The sequence below is a fragment of the Cupressus sempervirens genome, chromosome 3 (genome assembly GCF_028749045.1).
Source record: "Cupressus sempervirens isolate cs-2001-9-10 chromosome 3, ASM2874904v1, whole genome shotgun sequence".
NCBI lineage: Eukaryota > Viridiplantae > Streptophyta > Pinopsida > Cupressales > Cupressaceae > Cupressus > Cupressus sempervirens.
Window position 1 is genome coordinate 647728966 of NC_143120.1, and position 23230 is coordinate 647752195.

Here is a 23230-nt window from a genome sequence, read left to right on the forward strand (position 1 = left end):
TCTATATCTTTCTAGAGTGGGATTTTTTCCATGTGGTTTTCTCTATTTCTTTGTTTGATAGAGAATTGGTTAATATTGGGTACCTCATCATGCCATGTTGTCGGGACCCAAGCTTTTTTTCAACATTGTAGTTCCTTTGCTATGTTTCTTATATTGTTTGTAGTTGCATTGTTGCTCATCTTAAGGGGGTTGTTAGAGTAAAGAATTAATTTAATTATATTGATTAAATTAACTTTACTCCGGTATTAAGATTTCACTTTCATGCACTTGGATCAATCATATTTAATAATTAAATTAATTATTAAATGTTTTACCTCTTAGGGTTTTCCTTTTAGATTTTGATCTCCTTTTATAAGGATCAATCTATTGTATATTCATTCATTCATTTGATCTCCTAATATAATCTTTCATATTTTCAAAGTCGAAACCCTTGCTTTGTTATTCCATTATTCTTGGTGATAGGTTATCTTTGCATGCAGGTGATCTTAGCTTCATTAAGTTGGATTGACAACTTCTACAGGCAATGTTATACAATAGATCATTGGCCAACCACTCCATGGGATAGCTCTATAGCATCCATCAACTCCAACATGAGGCCTCACTTCGTGTCTTTAAATCAACTCACACAAAAGATTGGTAACCGTACACACCACACCCTCAGGTTGGATCTCTCAAGACATTTGACAACTATATAGGATATTCCCTTATCTTTCATTAATTTTATTACCCATTAGTTAATTTGGTTATGACTTGTTAGAACCTCTACACATTACCTTGTTGGCCACTTCAGGGCAGGGTTACATGGGAGAATCCACTCCACATGTCTACCCTACATACCCATTCTCATCACACAATGAGTGTTCGTAGGTAATGCAAGTTTCCAACCAACCTATATCTGAGAGTTTGGGTCTTGTAAGATTTTGTTATACATATGTGAATGTGCTTGTGTGTGGGCACAACCAACTTCACAATAAACATAAGGAATCAAAAGAAAGGATTGGATATGACAAATGCCAATAAAACACCAAGTATAGAACTCACTCAACCAAGCATATTGTCAAGAGTACAAATGTGACATGAATCCTAATGCATAGAAAATAAAACCATGGATGGATTAGAAACCTAACAAACATTCCAAGTGCATGAACCAAACTTGTGCCAAGAATTCTCACTAAAACTGGGTGGCACAAAAAATGAGGTGACATAAAATTTGCTCAAAAATTAAACTTATCGAAATTCAATAAAATGAAAAAGTCATTTCCAAATTGGGATAAAATACCCAAATATCATATAAAATTGAGCTACAAGCTCTCAAAAAAAACTAGTAACATAAAGTGTAAAAACTTTCAAATTAAAACCTCCAAATCACATAAATGTTTGTCCCCACCCAACTAGGTTGAATTGAAGCAAGAAAACAAAGGGGAACACTAGTTCTTGTCCTCTAATCGTTTAGTAATCAAAATGGGAACTAAGACTAAGTAAATCAATAAAACAAGAAGGCCCTATCTCACAGCCAAAAGAGTAAAAATGGGAAATGCAAATATGGAGTGAAGAATCCATCAAAGACAATGAAACACATGACAAAGAAAGAGTTCCCTGATTCAGTAAGCCAACCTCACCTAATGAACAAAACAAGATTTTGCCACAAGAGGATTTGAGCAATTTTTCTCTCAAAACATGAAATGACGCATTTTAAAGGGTTATTAAAATGACTTGATAACTAATTGGCTCCCTTTTTCCAATTAAATTAGACAATTCTACTTGCTTGGAATTAACTACAACAAATTAGTGGGTGAAAAATAAACTAAAACATTATAAAATTTACCCCAAATAATTAAACTCGCATTTTAATAATTAAAAAATTGCAACAAAGTTGCATAATCCTAAATTCACAAACATGCTTATGGGTCTAAACACAATATGCATCATGAATATAGATTTACGATTTATTGGGGGATTAATAATATCATCTAGATAGATATATCACCCACATAGGGATGACATTGGCTCAATATGAATGACTAAATCACTAGCTCCATGTGCCATTGTGCAATAAACAAGAAAACATTGGCATAGATGCAATAATCGCATAATAAAGTGTCTAATCAACTTCATAAAAATAATATACTTGCATCATTGCATAAGTCCACTAAAAGAACAAGATATTAGTCCATGTCAAAATACAAAATAGCCATATATCATCATAAAGCATCATTACATCACTAGCATCATCATAGAAGCATCTCAGTATACGCATATACATGAAATCATAAGTATCTCTCGAAACAAAATAAGTCATGGAATAGAATGCAAGCATGGAAGGCACTACAAAATGTATTTTATCTAAATCCTAAGTCTACAACCATGTTAGTATCGTAAAATAAATAAACATAAAATTTAATAATGTAAAATTTTCAATATATTCAACATATGCCTTGCCTCCTACTTAACTCTTTAGAGTTTAGGGGCACAAAAGCACATCCATGATTCAACCTCCTGTTTAACATAAATAATCTTCAACAACTTGTCCTCCTTGTATGTGGTCGGTCAAAGTTCATTACGTTGATATGATGATACATGCATATTAAGAATATGTACTAGTAACATTAATAGTCTTCTATAATAATGACCCCATCATGGAAATTCAAGCAATTGAAGGTTTGTCATGTTTTAAATTAAGAATTCAACTACTCTCTAAATCAATTTTAGGAATATTAAACCATAGTTTTATTGGTGAATATTTGGACTTACTAGCACTACAATTTCTTGACCTTGATAACACTTTGTTGTATATGAATAAGTAAGAGAGTCATTTATCATTAGTCAACCTTAATTATACTACTTGTAAATGAATAATTAAAGGGGTCACCATGTAGGGTATGCTTAATGTTGGGGACATGACATGTATAAATTTCAACACACCTACATTAGGATAACTTTTATCCATTTTCTTATGTTGCTACCATGGTCTTTTAATTTTCCATTACACACCATAATCTTAACCAATCAACATGTAAATTTCTCATTATCATCACCAACAACTAGTAGCATGGCTAAAACAACCCCCCTCCCTGCTTAATAGCTAATTTTATGTTTACTATAGATAACATACTCATTTATTATTATTTAATGAATATGTTTTTCTTTCTATTGGTATTGACAGTATTATTAAAAATACAAATGAATATATCAATTTGCCTTCTATTTGCTCCTAACTTTGAATGTTCTTAAACCACTTTAAAACAAATATCTTCAAATGCAACATACTAAACAATTTTAACTTATTATTTTAAGTTTTGATTTTAAAAGAGAACGTCGATTAGATAACTCAATAAAATATAAAAGAAAAAGGTTTGTATGAATCATCTCACCTTTATAACTAGATTTCTATATTAATATTATTCATAATCTTATTAAATATTAAATAAATATTTTTTCCTTTCAATTAAATATACATTTTGATAATAGTTATAAGAATACTAATTATTATATATAAAATGATGCTTTCAAATTTTAATAGTCAATCTCAAATCATATTTACAGATATTATTGTTTTGATGTCTTAAATAATTTTATATAAATATTTAACATGCTAACAATCTCAACCATTATAAATATATATTGTATATGTCTTATAGAAAATGTAAACAAGAGAAATTGAAATTTTGTGCTTGAAAATTTAATTGTATTTTAAAAAAAAAATTAAAGAATCGAGATTGATAATTTAATTCAAGTAAATGTCAAATTAATACCAGCTAAAAGTATTGTAGAAGTAACAACTACAAGAAATTTTCCAAAATATTGAAGTAATAGATTGAATCAAACTACCATCAGATGGTGTAATGGTGATATATTCAATCAGAGTTGAAGAAATATTAAGTTTGTAGATTTGAATGTGTATAATTTTTTTAAGGAAAATCCCAAGGAATGACAATTTACCCAAATTAAAAACCTGATCTGTGATGCTACCCAAGAACAATGCAGAAGTAACACAACAACAACTAAGTTAAAGATTTTTTCATAAGAAAAATTCCAGACACCCAATTAACAGAACGAACTACTCATCATCATTACCAGTGTGACAAGCATTCCTCCTCTTTCTCCTCACAAGCCTCGCAAGCTGAACATTCATGTTAGCCAACAGATCCATCTTAGCAATCTCCATCTGCGCATAAACATTAGAAAACCCCACAATAGCCTCAGCTAGGGCTTCCATAGGGTCACTATCCATCTCATCCCTACTCCTCTTCTTCGGCCCTAACCCTAACCCTAATTCCAATCCTAACCCTAACCCTAGCGACTCCATTTTTGAACTCTCTGCCGCCGCAGGGGGGCTCAAGCTCGTATCTTTGCCGTGATTTCTACACATAATGTCGTCCATCTGGTGGAAATACGGCCAAGAAGTTGCAGCAAAGCCTGTGTCGACTGCCTTCCTCTTTTCGACCTTGTAGCGTTTCTTCAAGCTGTCGACTTTGTCTCTGCACTGCTTCATTGTTTTCCGAAAGCGAGGATCGCTGCAATGCGAATTAACGAAGGTCACAACGTCCTCCCAGTCTTTGTTTCGAAGAAACCCTCGCCCTACTGAAAATTTCTGGCCGTAGGCTTGGAGCAATGAATCCACCGCTTCTATACTCCATTCCCCTGAGCACGGTATTTTGCAGGTCTCTTTTCTTCCTTCTTCATCGCTCGAAGCCATTGATGTTCACAAATTCTCATTAATCGATTCAGTAAATATTGATAGCAAGGAGAATTTGTTCCAATTCGGGGCAGAGGGTTTCGCTCGGGAGGATTTGAATTTAGATTTTCTTTTCGTCTCCCTCCCTTGCAGAAGATGGATTCTTTAGTTTTGCTTTAAATTTGGTTTTGGGAAAAGTAGTTTTCAGGTCGCCAACTGTTTTTGTCCGCTCTTGTAACTGTGCTGCAACGTAAATGAAATGATGCATTTTGTTTTCAATTTGGTTAATAAATTTGATCTTTTTTAATTTTTTCCATTTTTTTTAATATTTGGTTTCATGAGTTTGTTATTATTAATGATTTATCTTTTACTTTTGCCCTTTTTTTTATTATGCGTTCTCATTGGTTGGTCCGGAGCTGATTAATCTTCATTTTAGGTGAGCAAATTATTTAGATCAAATGCTAAATTTTTTGAGAAATTTTATTATATTTTCTACATTTTAAGTGCATTTTGTACAAAGGATAACTCTTTCTTACAATTTTCAGACTTGTACTTAATTTTGCAATTCTAATGCTAATTTTCTCCTCTCTTTTGAATAGTCATTGAATCAACTTAATGCATGGCAGTGTATTTTATTATTTTAAAAATATTTAAGATTTGTAGCATAAAGTAAAAAAGCAAATCCACATCAAAATCATATGTGGCATTTCTGTAGTTGACAAATAGGACATATTTTCTACAAATATCCTATACTCATTACATCTATACACTAGTGCATGTTATATATAGTGTTGGCTTAAGAGAGTTTGATCCTAGTGTATCACAAGATTCCTTAGGGAGATTAAAATATAAACACCCTTGCAAATTTATAATATTATAGAGGTGACCTCTTAACGTTTTCAAATATTAGGAGATATTTTTGAGAGTTTGAACTTAGTGTATTGCAAGATCCCTAAGCGAGATTTAAATACAAGCATCCTTGCAAATTTTCAAATATTAGAGATCATTTTGAAGCAATTTTGAAGATTTAATATTTTGTCAAGTTGAGTCTATGACAAATCATTTCAACGTCTAAGATCATCACACCCAATTGAGGTCAAGCTTGAGAGAATGGAGATCAATCCACAACATGTCCTCAATTTGTTGTAATGTGGTCATATCCAACAATCAAAGAGTGCTTATTCATGTTCCTGATTTGTCATTTGTTGTAGGTAGCATTCTTAATCTTTTTCTATGCTTCAATTACTTGCTTTGGTGACATGCATTTTTGAAAGACATAATATTGATTGTATCAATGCAATCACCACCTCTTAATTTTTATTACGTTTGTAGGGTGATCAAAATGCATACTTTACCCCTTAGTGAAGTTTAACAAGTTAACATTTTATGATTTTAAAGGAATAAATGGATTAATCATTCCATTGTGATATAAACCATTAAAAATTAATAAGACATTTTTTAAGCATTAGGTTCCACACCTTCCATCTACTTGATACATGTCTTTATGTCTTATTGTTGTATCCATGATTAAAAATTAAAGTGCACTTATTATTACAGAGATAAGATAAAGAACATTCATTCCAAGAATATTTAGATTCAAATCTTTAAATGAAAAAAATTAACATCAAATGATAGTTTTCATCTAAACAATTATGGATTGTGTCCTTGATTGTTTACTCAAACTTATAGAACCTATTCAGAAAGGTGTTTAACTTACAAAAAGTCAACTATAGTTCTCCTAGAAGCTCCCTAAAAGAATTATTTGTTTTTAAATATTAAATATAATTGAAAGATTACATCCTGGGAGTTCCAAGTACACCTACCTAATATTACACCTTTCTAACTTACAATATTTACATCAAATACACTACCCTACTTACTTTGTGTACAATAAACTTGATCGATTGTTCATTTACATTCAACTTGGATAGTTCATATATTATTGAAAAAATATACAAAAAAAGACTGCATAAACTATTTACTTCTTACTATTATTGGCAACTCTAAATCCACATTTTCCATCCTTGGTCACAATCCATCCATACAAGAACTTTTTTCTCCACCAAGTGGATGATTTCTTTAGCAATCAACAACTCCATAGCATAAGGCAATGCACCTACTAGGACCACTCCTCCTTTCCTATCTATCTCTTTGTTCATGCAAGTTTTCCATGAAATTTCTTAAGGCAACAAAGGCAATTTTCTCCCAAGTAACCCCTATCCATGTGCGCCTATGGGAGATTTCCCATTTGAAAACTTGGGCAAAACCATCTTTTAACATGTCTATGAGCTTCTTCTCCTTCCCTTTGAGTATGATTGAGACCTGCACATCAACACAATAATATATGGGTATCCATAGAAGCTCAATAATATTCTTATTCCTACCTACAAAAATAATATCATTAAATAATTTCCCAATGGGTATGCGGGAGATATGATGGTATATCAAGCTATGGCCTTAAGTGGCAATGAAAAATCAAAAAATCAAGGTTACTCAACTTGATGCAAAAAGTTGAACATCTTATCAAACTTATGCAAAAAGTAGTAAGAAAATAATCTGTAGGAAAATGAATGTAGTTTATAAACTATTATCCCTTTTTTGAAAAATACAATTTAATCTAATATTTGAAAAGTTTAGATTTCAATGCAATAGTACATAAATTTAATGAAAAATATATTTAAAAAAGTGTGTACATGTTTGGTCACCTTAATTATAATCAAATGATGATATTTTTCAAAAGATTCTAGATAGAAGTAGTAAACTCATGTATGAATGTTAAACATATTTTTGTGTATTTTTTTCTAACTAAATAATTAATTATGAATTTTCTGCTGCAATTTTTTTCAAAATTGAAAAAACTCTCATGTTTAACCACCTTAGCCAATTCTAAACTTTACAAAGTTGAAAACTCTTTTTTTCTTATAGTAGGTGAAGCATAGAATGTGACACATGTTTTGGATTTCAAAAAGGTTAAACCATTCCAAATCTATAGTTTTTTTTCAATTAGTCTATCAATCTGAACTTTAGAGGTAACTCAATTTATAAATGGTTAAGTTGTTATGTTGTTATCCTTGCCATCAAGGTTCAAATCTCATGGGGATGAGGTCCCCCGTTTGTGGCCTCACTGGTTCATAGCTCCAGGTCAAAGCATTTACCCCTCTTTAAAATCAATTTATAAATGAGTTACAATTACTTACTAAACTCAAAATTTGATAATAATTATATCAGTGGAAAGTTGATTATCTCTTTGAGAAACCCTTCTTGTGTTCATCAATTTTGGATTAAAAATCCATTAGCTACACAATCAAAGTCTAGAGACTAAAGGAACTATGTCAAACATGTTTGTTGGTTTGACTTTTCATGCTTGGCATTCCAAAGCCAAAACCTGAGACAAATACTAGGCCTACTAAGCTAATCAAATATCTGATTTATCTCACAAAATTTGAATTTTCAAATTTTTCAAATTTGGTTTCTTATTTTTTGTTTTTATCATTAGTATTTATAAATAGTATTATTTCATTATTATTTATATTAATATTGTATAATAATATAATATTGGTATTATATTATATTAGTACAATATTTTTTTTAATTAGTATTATAATTAATATTAAATATGATAAATTAGTATTAATATATTATATATTAGTATTGTATTATATAAATTAGTAGGAGAGAGAGGGGGGTTGGAAGAGAGGGGCAGAGTAGGAGAGAGATAGAGAGAAGTAGAGGGGGACATAGAGGCTGTAGGTGATAGTAGAAGAGAGAGGGAAAGGGTAAGATTGTGGGAGAGAGAGGAGGGGAGGGGGGGGGGGGAGTGTATCTAAAAGAAAGGGAGGGTGAGAAATAGTACCTAGGAGAGGGGGGGTGTAGATAGAGTGTACAAGAGAAGGGGAGGGGGAGAGAGATAGAGAGAAGTGGAGGGGGATGGAGAGATAAGGGGAGGGAGGTGAGAGGGAGGCAGGGAAGGGGGGGGGGGGGGGGGAAGAGAGAGAGAGAGTATATTATATAAATAATAATAATATAATATTAGTTAGAATAATACAATACCAATCTATATTTAATATAATATAAATAATATTTCCAAGCTATTAATAGTACATAATACTATTAATAAACTTACTAAATATAAGTAATGGATACAAAATTTATAGCATTCAAATGAAAAAGTAAACACTTGGCAGGAGATATCAGATATCTGATATAGGATCGAATATTTGATATGTTTTATTGGCATCTAAAAGAAAAATAATATTCTTTGGGTCCCTCAGTCCAAGAAACGCATTTTTTTAGACATTTCATAGGATTGCAACAGTGGTAAGAAAAAAAACATTTTCCACCATATTTTTTGAGCTAGTGTTGATTATTGAAGCTTTTCTATCACCTATTTGGTCTCACCATGGGGAGCAACAATTGTCGAAAGTATAAACAGAAGAAAAAGATGACAAATGAAGATATTGTAGTGTATAGAGAAAGAGATAGGGTCATCCATCAGAATAAGAGACAAGGTATTTTCAATATTAATGAAGGCAAGGCTATAGGCCCACCCATAAATGAAGTTTCAAGTGGAGAAGAACGTGAATTTGAAATGATATATGATAATAATCTAAAAAATGAGAATGTATGGATTTAAGATGAGAATGTAGGGTTCCAAATTGAACATGTAAATATGGGCAATGGAAGTGTAGAGATTAGAAATGATAATCTAGTGATAGAAAATTCAAGAATTGACAATGATATTGGTCCACAAGAACCAAATGGACATTACACATCTCCACATTATATGAAAAATAAAGTCCCTTGTGAGAAAGAAAGAAAAACTTCAAATTGGAGAATTTCAAGAAAGCCAAAATGGTTAGCTGAAATTGATGAGAACATAATGACAAAAATTGATTGAAAGAGATCAGAAACAATCATTTGGTTTTGGTCTTCAAGAATCTTTGATCAATTTTTTACACACAAGACATAAGTTGAGAACTGTCAAATGTTTGTGCAGATGTTAAAGATGCAAAAGATGAGACTTGTACTAGCCAAATTAAAGATTCTCATAAACAAGAAAATGGAGAGGAATGTTATTATTGTGAGAACTCTTTTTATTGCTCTCAATTCTATTAGGAAAACTACCAAAGAAAAAGAAAATAGAATTTCTTGGAGGGTAATTACAACCTCCTTAGTAAGTCATTGTTTGAGAAAGGTTGGTTTGATGAGACAAAATTGTGTTGACTTGAACCTAAGTGATAAAAAATTGGATAGAGAACTTGCAAGAAGGGGAAGACTTGATGATCATCTTCAAAATGATGCATGGGCTTTCAATGTTGTGATAAGAAGCCTATCGATGTTGTGAGGGATCAAACTCAATTGTGATTTGAGAATTAGCATTCAAGACCATAGATGATCATTAGACTGTAATGCCCTGCCAAGGGATCCAAAAGAATTAACCTAAAGTTTTACTAAGTTTTCCAAGCATTTTTATTTATTTTTAAACAAGAAACATAAATCATACACATCAAACACATAATAGCGGAAGCAATAACACACAATCAACTAAAAGCATACATAACATGTTACATTCCTTAAGGATCTCATGATGTTGAATTACATTTAAATTTTAGCTAATACTAAGTCTAAAAAATACCATATCCATATGAAAGAATAAGTATAAAGTCCAAAGTCCATAATATACGTTTTTTCCAAATGCCTCTTGGCAAATGAAATTTAGAATGCTCAATCATCCACTATACATGTCATAGGGTATGAAAGACTTAAAAGAATATACATATGTAGAAATAAAAATACATCATCCTCCTCAGATCCATGATACAAATACAATAAAATAAATGAAACCATCCACCATACATGATAAATCCATCCATCATAAAAGATATAAACATCCATCATGAAATAAAACCATCCATCATAAAGATACATAGATAGAATTAAAGGAAATGCAGATAAGGAAGCTCCAGCCACGGTGACTACAGACGGATCTCAATGGTAAGAGTAAAAAGTACTACCAAATGACTACATGGAACCTAAATGGCTGACTCTGACCACACCAAGGAGATAGTCTCAAGTCCCAAATAGGATATCAATCCAAATATCAAAAGTACTCTCTAAGTCTAGGGAATCCTAAAGGTATTCTAACTCAAGGGTTCCAAGATAGGTCGACATCTATACCTAGAGGCACACAAAGACACATAGAAAACCTACTATGTAAGTAGGCAAGTGTCATCACATGAATCATGCTAGAGTTACCTTGGTAGTCACTCAGGATCCTGGGTCCCTAGTGATCCATAGGTGGCCACTAGTGTCATCTCATACTGACAAAGCATACTAAGGATGCAAGGTCACAACCAAGCATTCTCTCTACTCCCATCCTAGTCTGTACTAGCACTCAAGGCATGGGTGAGAACATACAAAGACTCTTATTAGGTGTATTTTATTCCCATTTAGTGTAATTTTTTCACTTATTAAACAACTTGCAATGGGTTACCCTGGGAACCACTTAGGGCCCCGACCTCCATTGCAAGCCACTTCCTGACACTACATGTAGATTACCTACCCTAAGCTCATGAAATCACAAATCCAAGAATCATATAAAAATCACCTTAGTCCTATATAAGTGACTAGAAAGCATCAAAAGATAATAACACATATCCATCGGTTCTCAACGAGCAACTGAAAAGCATTCCAAAAATAATACTGATTGAAGACTCCAAAATGGTCAAGTTAATTATGTCATAACATGACATCATCAAGAACAAATCAAACAAACACCTCAGTCCTATCAAAATGACTAGAAATCAATTCAAATATAATTGATCGAGATCTTAGAAATAGTTAAGTCAAGTAGGTCATACATTCACCTCAGCTTCTCACAAGAAGACTAGAAAGCAATAACACTCAATAGATCAACACACATCATAGAGCATACCAAACACATTACCATGGTTGGGTTATAAGATTGAGACCAAAACATCATAACATCACAATCACATAACTCACAAGCCTTTGGTAAACATCCTAAACTGGTCAAGCTAGGTCAAACCCTGAAACTTGAAAGCATAGACGACAACAGAAAACAAAGTGTCGGTTCCATAGTTTAGTTTGATAAAAAACACGTAGTTGGATTAAGCAGTAAGGTAAAATTTCATTCAATGTAAGTTTTTGATACCTATGAATTTACCAATTAACCCCTACAATTTACCCCATTCTTATACGCAAATATAAAGTCCATGTACCCATTTGATTTAAGTCCATTTTCTAAAATACTCCATGGGTAAATTAATTATTTAAATTACTTAAAAATAATGCTTGTTGACTTCCAAAGAAAATAATCTACGATTTTATTAAAAATCAATATGATAATTAATTAAGTAAAACTATAACTTAATTAAACAACTTTCATTATTAATTAATTCTAATTAAATTATATTTAATTAAATTAATTAATATATTAAATATTCATATCAATTAAAAATATATGATTCTAAATTATTTTACTAATAACTTAATTAAGACTTAAATTAAATATTGTCATAATTTAAATCACTTAATTAAATTATTAATAATAATAGTTTATTTAAACATAATTTAAATTATTACTAATAATAACTCTTTAACATTTTACAAGTTAAAACTGATTAATATTTAATACATATTAAATAACATTTAATATATATGAAATAACATACATTAATATTAATTAATAAATATATTATTAAATAAAACTTATTATTAAAAACTTTATAATATTAAAATTTAATACATATAAAAAATAACAAATCAAACTTCTATGTGATTTAAAATCATTGTAGGCCAAATGATTACAGCTGCTATCGTAGATGTACTGTGACCGTACTCGCAAGTATGGCTGCAACAGCCATCGTCAGCTTGTATAGCCACTAACATTAAGGTAAGGGGGGTGAGTAAAACCCCCTCCCCATATTATTTATTTTAAAATTTTTTTAAAAAAAAATAAAATTATATTTGTTTAGAATTTTTTTATAAAACCATACTCCTCGAATCAAATTATATATATATATATATATATATATATATATATATATATATATATATATATATATATATATATATATATATATATATATATATATATAATTTTATTATTATTATTTAATAACATTTGCAAATATAGTCTAATAGAAGAATTACTATCAACCATTCGAATTTCCTATTTTAGAATTTTCTTCTCTTTCAAAACCCTACCTAGATTTAATTTCTCAATCTTAATTCTATGGATGGAGGATTGCTCTAATGTTTTAATCTTCTCATATATAGATGGAAACAATATGCATATAAAAATTTTAGATAGCAATATTACAAGATTTGTCACAATAAAACACAGACAACCAAACCATAGTCACGAAGAAGACAGGAAAGGAAAGAGTGTATTCAATTATGCAAAAAATCACAAGCATCCACTTAGACATTGATGCTAATCGCTACGCCCAAGAAGCTTATAGAGAAATTCCTCCTCTTAGAACCTTCTCCTTTTCCAAAAATTTCTTCCTTCTCCAAAATTCGTGGTCCCTTCCCAAAACTTTTGTCACTTGAAAATGAACCCTAAAGTTGTGATAAGGAGATCTCTCCCTAAATCAAGGCACTAATTGTGTGTTCACCTGAGATAACTCTCTACTCACCTAACTTTAACTCTTATTAACTTTTCTTAATCTTTCTTTTATCTTTACCATGCACATTTATTAAATTATTAAATAACTTTATTCAATTTTCACTTGATTTCATTTTATCTTTTTAATTAATTTCTTATATTTTAATCTCATGCATACTTTATGAAATTTTTAAATTAATATCTTTTCATGCTTTAATTAATTTTTGAAACATTAATATCAGGAAGCTCACTCATATCAACAAGGCCCTCCTGGCAAAGCAAATCTGGCGCATCTTTAGTAGCACGGGGGAATGGAGAGACACTGTGGTGAACAAGTATATAAAAACGCCCTCTTTTCAATTTACTCTTTTCAATGAGGATTTACCCAGAGGCTCAGTTGTTTGGAATGGCTTCTTAAAAGCCAGGGATTTGGCTAACTCTAAGGTCTCCTAGAAGCTAGGAAATGGGGAGAACATTCTTTTCTGGTCGGACAATTGGCTTTCTCAGGGGCCACTCATTAATAACCCTACCTATGGTGTTTGAGCTAGTGATTGCATCAACGTTTTTGGGCACAAAGTCAGTAACTATAGGACTGATCAGGGATGGAAGGACCTTTCTATTATCTCAGAGGAACTCAAACCAATTATGATCTTGCTTAATTCCTTATCCCTCAGCACCAACAAGGATGAACTGGTTTGGAGGGATAATGCCAATGGGCATTTGGTTGCCTCTGGGTACTCTGCTTTATGGAGTACAAATGTGTCCCCCCCTTGGTCGAGGGCCTGGCTCCTTGGCCTAATGCCAAAAGTCAACATGTTTTTTTGGTTGGCACTTCAGGACAAAAATCTCACCCAGGAAAATCTCATTAAAAGAGGTCATATCATGCCCAACAGATGTGTTTTATGCAAAGATGAGTCTGAGACAGGCAGTCATTTATTCGTTCTTTGCTCTTACTCCAGAACAGTCTGGGAATTCCTCACCCAGGACCTTGACCAAAGTTGGTGCATTCCTTCCAACCTCCTAGACTTCTTCTACCAATGGCAAGGTATGTTCAATGGGTCTGCCTTGAAGGAAATCAACTTCTGGCTCCTGCCCCATTTTGGTTGGAGTATATGGAAGGAGAGAAACAACCGGATTTTCAGAGACAGGGAGGAGCCATCTTTGGTTATTGGAAGGAAGATCTTTAGTAACATAAAGGAAAATATTTCCATGAGGAAGGGGGGAGCTTTTGAGACAAGAGGTAGGAAGAAGGAGAAGGTAAAAGACAAAATAATAAAAAGACAGGAAGCCAAGTGGCACCTCCCCCCTGAAGGCTGGCACAAAGCCAACTTTGACAGAGCCTCCAAGGGCAACCCTGGATCCTCAGGTAGTGGAGGTGTGGTTAGAAATGAAAATGGAGATAGTATTGGAGCTTTCGTTCTCCCGTTGGGTTTCCAAACAAATCAGTTTGCGAAAGCCAACACCGCATGCAATGCAGTTAAATTGGCTTTTGAAATTGGGGTCACCAATTTATGGCTGGAGGGGGACTCGAATAACATTATTAGGTGCATTAATGGCAATTCATATCATTCTTAGATGATTGCAAATCTTATCAATGATATGAGAGAGACACTTGCCAAATTCAAAAAATTCCATGTCACCCATACTTTCCAGGAAGCAAACCTGGTTGCCAACAAGTTGGCAAATATAGGGGTCAGCACAAACCAAAAAATGACATGGCTTCCCAGAACTTCTTTGTCAATGGATGTCAAGTGTCTAATTGACTTGGAGAAAATCCAAGGAAGTATGGAGGATATCAAGTTGTAATTATGAATATGAAAGGGTTAAGATATAGGAATACTTTTCATAATAGAAAAATGGGAATTCATAAATGCAGATATCCTTCTTTGATTAATTCCCATGCTTTGTGGGTTGTTTATAGCATTTGTTTTAGGGGCAACAATAGAGTTATTTTTCTCTGCTCCCTACTTAATCTCGAAGGTCCTTTCCAGTCTCACAGTGAAGAGCTTATGAGTAAAGCGGGTGTGCAGAGTAAGGAGATGGTGGGTGAGAGATGCAGAAAGGAGCTGGCGGGGGACTTTGAGAAATGGAGAAGTAGGCCGAAAGTTTGGGAAAAGCTGGATGAGGGTGGGGTAACCAAGTATCTCATGAAGCTGCACGGTTATGATCAGGAGGTGACTAACAGTATGGTGGGGTCCTAGAAAGAGGGTAGGGTTAAGGTGAACGACATCAAATTTTGGATAATGGAGGAGGTTATCGCGGCTGTCACCGAGATCCCTATCGAGGGTTTCAAATTCTTCAAGGATAAGAAGCTCTCAGCTAATGCGATAAGGGATTTTGTGGAGAGTGAGAAGGAATTGAAGGCGTTAAAAAAAATTGACACCTACTATGTCCTCGACTCCATGAAGAAGCGGTGGAGGTATGTGCTTAAAGTTGTTATTGAGTATATCACTTTGGACCCAAGGTTTGATAGAGCCCACACCCACCACTTTGTTATTTTAAATCATTTCTAGAAGAAAGCCAAAATTTCTTTTCCTTTTTATCTGTTAACCTCTATGAGTAAGGCGATGGACAGCTTCAAAAAGAAGCTCATTGCAAAATCGGCACTGCATGAAGGGTTGCGGCTTCTTATCCATGAGCACTTCAAAGCTCAGACTATTAGTAATGCCCCCCCTCAAACTGAGACTATGGAGTCTGGAAGTTCCAGTTACTCCTCTGACTCGGATGACATTCAGAGCCTTAGTTCTGAGAAAGGCAGAGTCTCCTCCTCAAGGAAAGTTGTGACTGTTAAAAAATCCCCCTCCCCCATAACCCTAAGCAGAAAAAGCCCTAGGGATCTCAGGCAGAAGCAGGCAGAGAAGGCTGAGGAGGGAAGCAACAATGATGAGGAGGATCTGGAGTCTAAGGAGGTGGTGAAGGAGACACAGGAGGAAACAAAGGTCGATAGTGGAAGGAAGAAGTGCAAGAGGGAGAGTCTGGAGGATGTGTGCTCTTATTATGAGGAAATGTCTGTGCTGCCCCTTTCTCTTGTCCATCTCTAGGAATAGAAAGAGGAGAAAGCTGGGTATGTGGAAGGGGAAGTGCAGACCAATGATAGGAGGAAAGTGTGGATAAATTTCAATGTCAAGACTGCCAAAATGGGGATCTTTAGGGAGCCCATGAATCCCCAAATCCTAGTAGATAATCAAGAAGAGCAGCGGCTCGAAGAATTAATTGATCCGATGATTATGGCTATTTCGGACAGGGCTAAGGAGACAGGGATGAATCTTTTAAATAATGCTCACAATAGCATGATTGATAATTTCATATCAATCAAATGGCTTTTCCACGAGCTTGAGGAGGTTAAAGACTAGGTGAAAAACATTGAGGCAACAAGGGAAGGAATGGAAGACAACAGGAGGACATATTCGACTAATAGGCTCACTCTGGAAGAATAGAGGATACACAGTCTGAAAAACTACAATCACAACCTTGCCAATCAGATGTTTTCCTTGTTAAGCTCCATCAACAACAACATCATCTCTCTCATGGGCTGGATCAAAGACAGAGAAATGCACGATGATGAGGATGGAGAAGACAGAGATGAGGCTAGAATAGAGGACGACCCTACAAAGGATAACTCCACTCCTACATAGGACTAGGGGAATCCAAGAGGGAAACAAATAGAAATGGAGGAGAATCAACAGGCCTTTGAGGCTACTCGGGTGATGTAGGATCTGGAGCCAAAGAACGAGGAATAACTCTTGCCTATTCTTTTGTTTCTCGCTGTCTTTTGGCTTTTTGTGCTGGCTTTTGGCCGTGGCTTTGTATGTTTCCTTTTCTTGGTCTTTTCTCAGTACTTTTTCCTTTGGCTAGGCTTAATGCTTATTATCAGCCTTTGAACTTTTACTTTTTTGGCTGGGCTATCACGCTTATTATCAGCCTTCTTATGTACTAACTTTTAGGTTTTAGGTTCCCTGTAAAACCTGTTTATCTAATCAAAAACATTAATTGATAAAATATTTATTAACTTAAATAATAATAATAATTAGCATTTATTTAAAAATGAACTCTAAATATATTATTATTAAATTAAATAAATATTATCACGTTCTAAATTTATTCTTATAACTTTTATCTTCAAATTTAATTCTTTGTATTGAATTGATTTCCCAATAAATTAAATATAATTAAATATTAAAATATCATAATAATTTTCCATTAAATTAAATCATTAATTTAATCTTTCTATTAGACTTAATTAATAGAAAATTCACCAAGGATTCATAAAACAAAATACAAAAACCCATCAAAGAAAAACACATACAAAATCAAACTAAAGGGTTATAATCACGAATTAACGTCATTCGACACATTCAAAGGATAGTCAACTCAAATACTTGTCCTAATTTTCTAGGACAAATGGCTTAAAGGTTTAGGATTTGGACTTAAGAATTTATCTTCCCTCTCATACCATTGAGATAATGCGATAGGGTACGCTCATCCTAGCAATTCAAGGAAGTCGATATCCAATACTTGCAACCTACATAAAATCCACGCATGTACAAACACAATATTCTAAGCTAAACAAGCAATGGCAAGAAGTGGTGCATCGTGTAGATCTTGACTAGCAAGTGATTACGACTCCCTTCCTTAACCACATCAAAATTGCCATACATAAAGAAAACAAACATGCACACCATACACATGCAGTATGGGGTAAGTATCCTTAAGAAAACACATATGATAATCCATCTAACTAATCATCCTAAATAACTAAAAACACTATAATAATCATCATGCATACATAGAGTATAGAGTACCAAGTAATCTCATCATATAATCAATTGAATCTAAAACAATATCTAATAATCTCTAAACAATGCTACTAATCATCAAACATAAAACTAGCCTAAAAGAGTTTGGTAATGAAAGAAAACGTGCAAACTAGGGGTTGACACTACATAGACAGTGAAAGATTATTCAAAAATGCCTTCATTTCAAAGCTCAAATGCTAGTACATGGACCATTTGGACATGAGAGATGACTTTTTTTTGTCCCATGTGCCTTCAATGTTATTGGTATAAGTGTAATTCAAGTGAATGAGTTGATACATGGGTTCCACATTATCGAAGTTTTTATCTCTCACACTCTCTATAATAAATGAGGATATAGATTGTTCACTTGAGTACAACCATCTTTTAGGTCTTTTATAGATAGGACATGTTTTTGCATTTATTACACCACAAGGCGATGATGAGAGATCAGATTATTGGTTACCACATTATGTACAAGGAAATTATAATTTTTCACAACTGACTATAGATGATGATGAATTCACATATCCAATAGGCCCAATTGCTATTGCAAGAACATGATTGAGTACATGCATGATTAGAAAGAATGACATTTCTACAGTTGAAGACTATGAGAAGAAAAAAGCCCATTCTTATGTATTCACACCTTGTCATAGCAGCCAATGTTAAGTTGGTGAAGCATCCAGGAAGACCAAAGAAAAAATAACTTTGTTTTATTAGTATTGTTGATCATGAAGCAATCTTGAATACCCTCAAGCAAAGAGATGGCCCTACAAGAACACTTCAATAGGTAAGTTCAACTTGCTGAAAGTTTTTCCATGTTGTTACTATTACATTGAATACATTAGTTGTAGTTCTCTTCTAAATTTGGTTGACCAAATAAACTTTTTTTTTTATGGTAGGTATAATATTGAGGCATGCATTTCATTAGATCATAAAAAATCATGGTTATATTCAATATGCTTTGGCTACTTACCTTTACATTCATAATATTTGTCTTAATAGGTGTAAACTTCTTATTTAATGTGTTAGTTTTTCTTGTTCCTTTGGAATGTAGTGATTTAAATATAGATGGCATCGCGTACCATTGGTTAAAACTATACATTAAGAAGCGAAAGGGACACACTTATTATATAGGAGTATTTTTATATATAGTTGTGCATCTAAGATTTTTGGTAATGATGTATCTAGGACTTTTGATAACATGGATATATTTATTTAGAAAATTGTTATATTGATGGCATTAAATGTATTTATATGCAATTTTCTCTATATAAACTCAAGCTTTTGTAACAATAAAATACATTCAAGAATGCAACTAATTACTTGATTTAAAAAATGTGATATGACCAAACATATCATTTTCATGCATTACATTTCAATTTTAATATATTTAAGTTGCAAAAAAGGGTTCATTATATTTTTTCCAAAATGATCAAATAACATCAACCTAGCATAAGAATTATGTTTTTAGTTCATCTAAGTCAGATTGGTCATGTTTTAAAAGTTATTAGTATCACTAACGAAAAATGCCCAAAAGTTGTATTGTTGCTAAGCTATAAGATGCACCATAAAGTTTCAATGGTGTATATTTCAAATCATTTCTCATGGGACCAAAGTATTTACTCTATCAACTCTAATTGGTTGGGTAAACCTAGTGAAGACCTCATTTTCCTAGTGTTGCATCAAGAATATTTTGGTGCATGTCAAACCTAAGTATTTCCAAGGCACACTAATCCATATCACAAAAAATAATTGGAGGGTGATTCTTAGATCTTTTGATGGGTATCAAATAAATATGAAATATAAAAGGACCATCTTGTGAAGGCCTATAGGCACGTAGATCACTTTTTTGGATATTCCATCTAGGTTCTATTTGGTGACCCGATCTTGGTTACTGCAAAAAAGTTACAATATTTCTTAGTAGGAAGTTACACGATGTTGCATCTTTAAAAAAAAATTTGTGGGATTAAACCCTATATTTTGTTATATTTGATTGGTTGCGTAAATACTAGAGGAGACCTCATTTTTCTGGTATGGCATTAAAACATTCCAGTGCATGTCAAACCTGAGTATTCTCGGGGTGCACTAAAATAAATCATGTGGGAATTTTTAGATAGAAATTTGTTAGACCTTGTGAGAGGTATCAAATAACTATGAAGTGCAGAAGGACTACCTTGGAAAGTCCTACAAATATATAGATTGGTTTTTGGATATTCCACCTGAGTTCCATTTGGCAACCCGATCTTGGTTGGTGCAAAAAGTTACAATGTTTCCCAATAAAAATTTGCTTAACGGTGCATCTTTCAAATTGTTTTTTATAGGATAGAACTAATATCTACTCCATTAGTTTTGGTTTTCTAGGTGAATTCTACTTGAAAAATATTTTTTTGGTGTAGCATCAAGAATGTTCTTTTTCATATCAAACCTAAGTGTTCCCAAAATGTACTAAGCCAAATCAAACAAAAATTTTTGGAGGTAAATCTATCAAACCTCATGAGGGGTATGTTGGATACAATTGTTCAATTGTGTGTTTTCTTTGATGTTACACAAATTTCATATCAGTTATCAGTCAAAGTCTACTGAGCTCAGATGGTTAGCAATGCAAAAGACAAAGTTTATCGAGTTTAGAAGGTTAGCAAAGAAGGATTACAGTGTATACCGAGCATTCTTAGGCTTTACCTTGCATAGGCAATTGTTACCAAGCTTTCAAGGTTAGCAAACGAAATTTAGTTGTTACTAAGCTCACTCGATCATCAAGAGAAAATAGTGCAGGAAACAGTTCTAACCGAGCTTTTATGGATAGTAAAGGAAATTTAATTCTTATCGAGTTAACTCAGCAACCAAAGAATTTTGCAGCTTTTGCAGTGTTAACTGAGTTAAGATGGTTAACTCAGGAAAATATTTCTGAAAGCAATATTTACCAAGCAGGGTTGGCGAGCGAAGGATTCCATTATTTTGTGAAATAAAGTTTATTTGTTTAATGTAATATTTGTAACCGACTGATATATGGTTTATTGGTAAATGTAACCTGTGAATGAGATGACCTGATAATCTAAATGGTATATATATGAGGTCAAACTGTGAATTCTAAGTGTAACTGATGGATTTGATGGAATGCGAATAAGAAGGAAGACCGATTAAGGTGAAAGCGAATTTTGAAGGATGATCAGAGATCATTGAGGAGCAGCAAAGCTATATTTGATCGAGAAGGATTAATAGTGCAAAATAGAGATCTATTATTAGAAAATTTAGTTGCATCTTATTTAGGTCAATTCATTGTTACTTTCTAACCATTGTAGCAAGAAAATGAAAGTTGGTTTGAAGCTATGAATGAAGAGATAGAACAGATAGAGAAAAACAAAACATGGACACTTGTACCTAGGCCTAAAGACAAAAATGTGATTGAAACTAAGTGGGTATTCAGAAACAAGTTAAATGAAGATGGTAAAGTGTCAAGGAACAAAGCTAGACTGGTATGCAAAGGATACTCTCAAGAGGAAGGTGTAGACTATGGAGAGACTTTTGCTCATGTTGCAAGATTGGAAGGTGTCATAACCTTACTTGCATATGCTACATACAAAGGATTCAAAGTTTATTAGATGGATGTCAAGTCAGCATTTCTCAATGGCATATTGGATGAAGAGGTTTGCATTGAATAGCCTGAAGGTTTTGTTGATCCAAACAAGAAGGACATGGTCTGTAAATTGCATAAAGCATTATATGGTCTGAAACAAGCCCCTAGAGCATGGTATGAAAGATTGCATAACTATCTTATTTAGATTGGTTTTCAAAGAACTAATGATAATAGTAGCTTGTATATCAAGGAAGGTCCAGATAATAAGATTGTTTTGGCAGAAATATTTGTAGATCATACTTTGTTCACAGGAAATGATGATTTTTGCAAAGAATTTTTAGAACAAATGAACAAGGAATTTGAAATGTCAATGTTTGGTGAAATCAAATTCTTTGTTGGTCTTCAAATTCAATAGAATAAGAATGGCATCTACATGACTCAATCCAAATACATCAAGGAGATACCAAAAAAGTTTGGAATGGAAGACTGCAAACCAGTTGGAACTCCTATGTGTACTAGATTGAAACTTACCAAGGATGATGAATCAAAGGAAGTGGATCAGATATTGTATAGATCTATGATTGTAAAGTTACAGTATGTAGTGCACACAAGACCAGTAATTGCCCTTGTAGTAGGGATTGTAGCAAGATTCTCAGCAAAACCAAAAGAAAATCACATGATGACAATCAAAAGGATCATGAGATATTTAAAAGGAATTGAAGGCTATGGATTATGGTATAAACTTGGAGGAAATCTGGATTTAAAAGTGTTCACCGATGCAGATTGGGCAGGGAATGTTGATGACAGAAAGAGTACAAATGGAGGAGCTTTCTTTCTTAGAAAGAGGTTGGTTTCTTGGACAAGTAAAAAGTAGAACTGTATATCTCAGTCCATAGCAGAGGCTGAATATGTTGCAACAGCAGTAAACTACTCAAACATTGTATGGTTCAAACAATTATTGGAAGGTATGAAGCAAGAAATCAAAGAACCTGTTGTTATGTTTTGTGACAACACAAGTGCAATTAACATATCTAAGAATATAGTAATGCATTCAAAAACTAAGCATATTGCTATAAAGTATCACTTTGTTAGAGAATTGGTACAAGAAAAGGAAATCAGATTGGAATATGTCCATACAAAGGAACAAATTGCTAACATATTCACAAACCCTTTACCTAAGGATGCATTCTTGTATCTAAGAGGTAAGTTAGGGGTCATTCCCCTATCTGAAGCTCACTAAAATATAGTTTTAGTGATGCATCAACAAGAACAGAATTGAAGATCTATCAGTTGATGCAACAAAGTAATGAAGACATTGCATATGAATCAGTACATCAGGTACAATGTTATTCATTTGATTTGTATTGTCTTTGGCATGTGTTTTCAAAGAGGGAGAGTATATTGTCATATCTTTCTGACATTTGCAAGAAAAAGAGAGCTTGTGTAAGAGGGAGAGATTATTATGAAAGAGGGAGATTACTGTATTTGGGAAGTTTGGTAGAAGAGGAAGAAGTATTCTGTCAAAAAAGAAAAGAAAAGAAAAGACTTGT

The 23230-nt window shown here is 33.1% G+C and overlaps 1 protein-coding gene across 1 annotated transcript; it reads right to left on the minus strand.

Annotated features, from left to right (window-relative positions):
• Nucleotides 1-4002: 4002 nt before the first annotated feature.
• LOC149568366 (trihelix transcription factor ENAP2-like) lies at nt 4003-4903 on the minus strand. Its single transcript, XM_089821306.1, has one exon. It carries the CDS (start codon nt 4694-4696, stop codon nt 4058-4060), a length of 639 nt encoding a protein of 212 aa, XP_089677432.1. The 5' UTR covers nt 4697-4903; the 3' UTR covers nt 4003-4057.
• Between the last annotated feature and the right edge of the window lie 18327 nt (nt 4904-23230).

Excerpts from the sequence above, each read along its gene's own strand:
- LOC149568366 (XM_089821306.1), bottom strand. The coding sequence starts at position 4,696 with ATGGCTTCGAGCGATGAAGAAGGAAGAAAAGAGACCTGCAAAATACCG.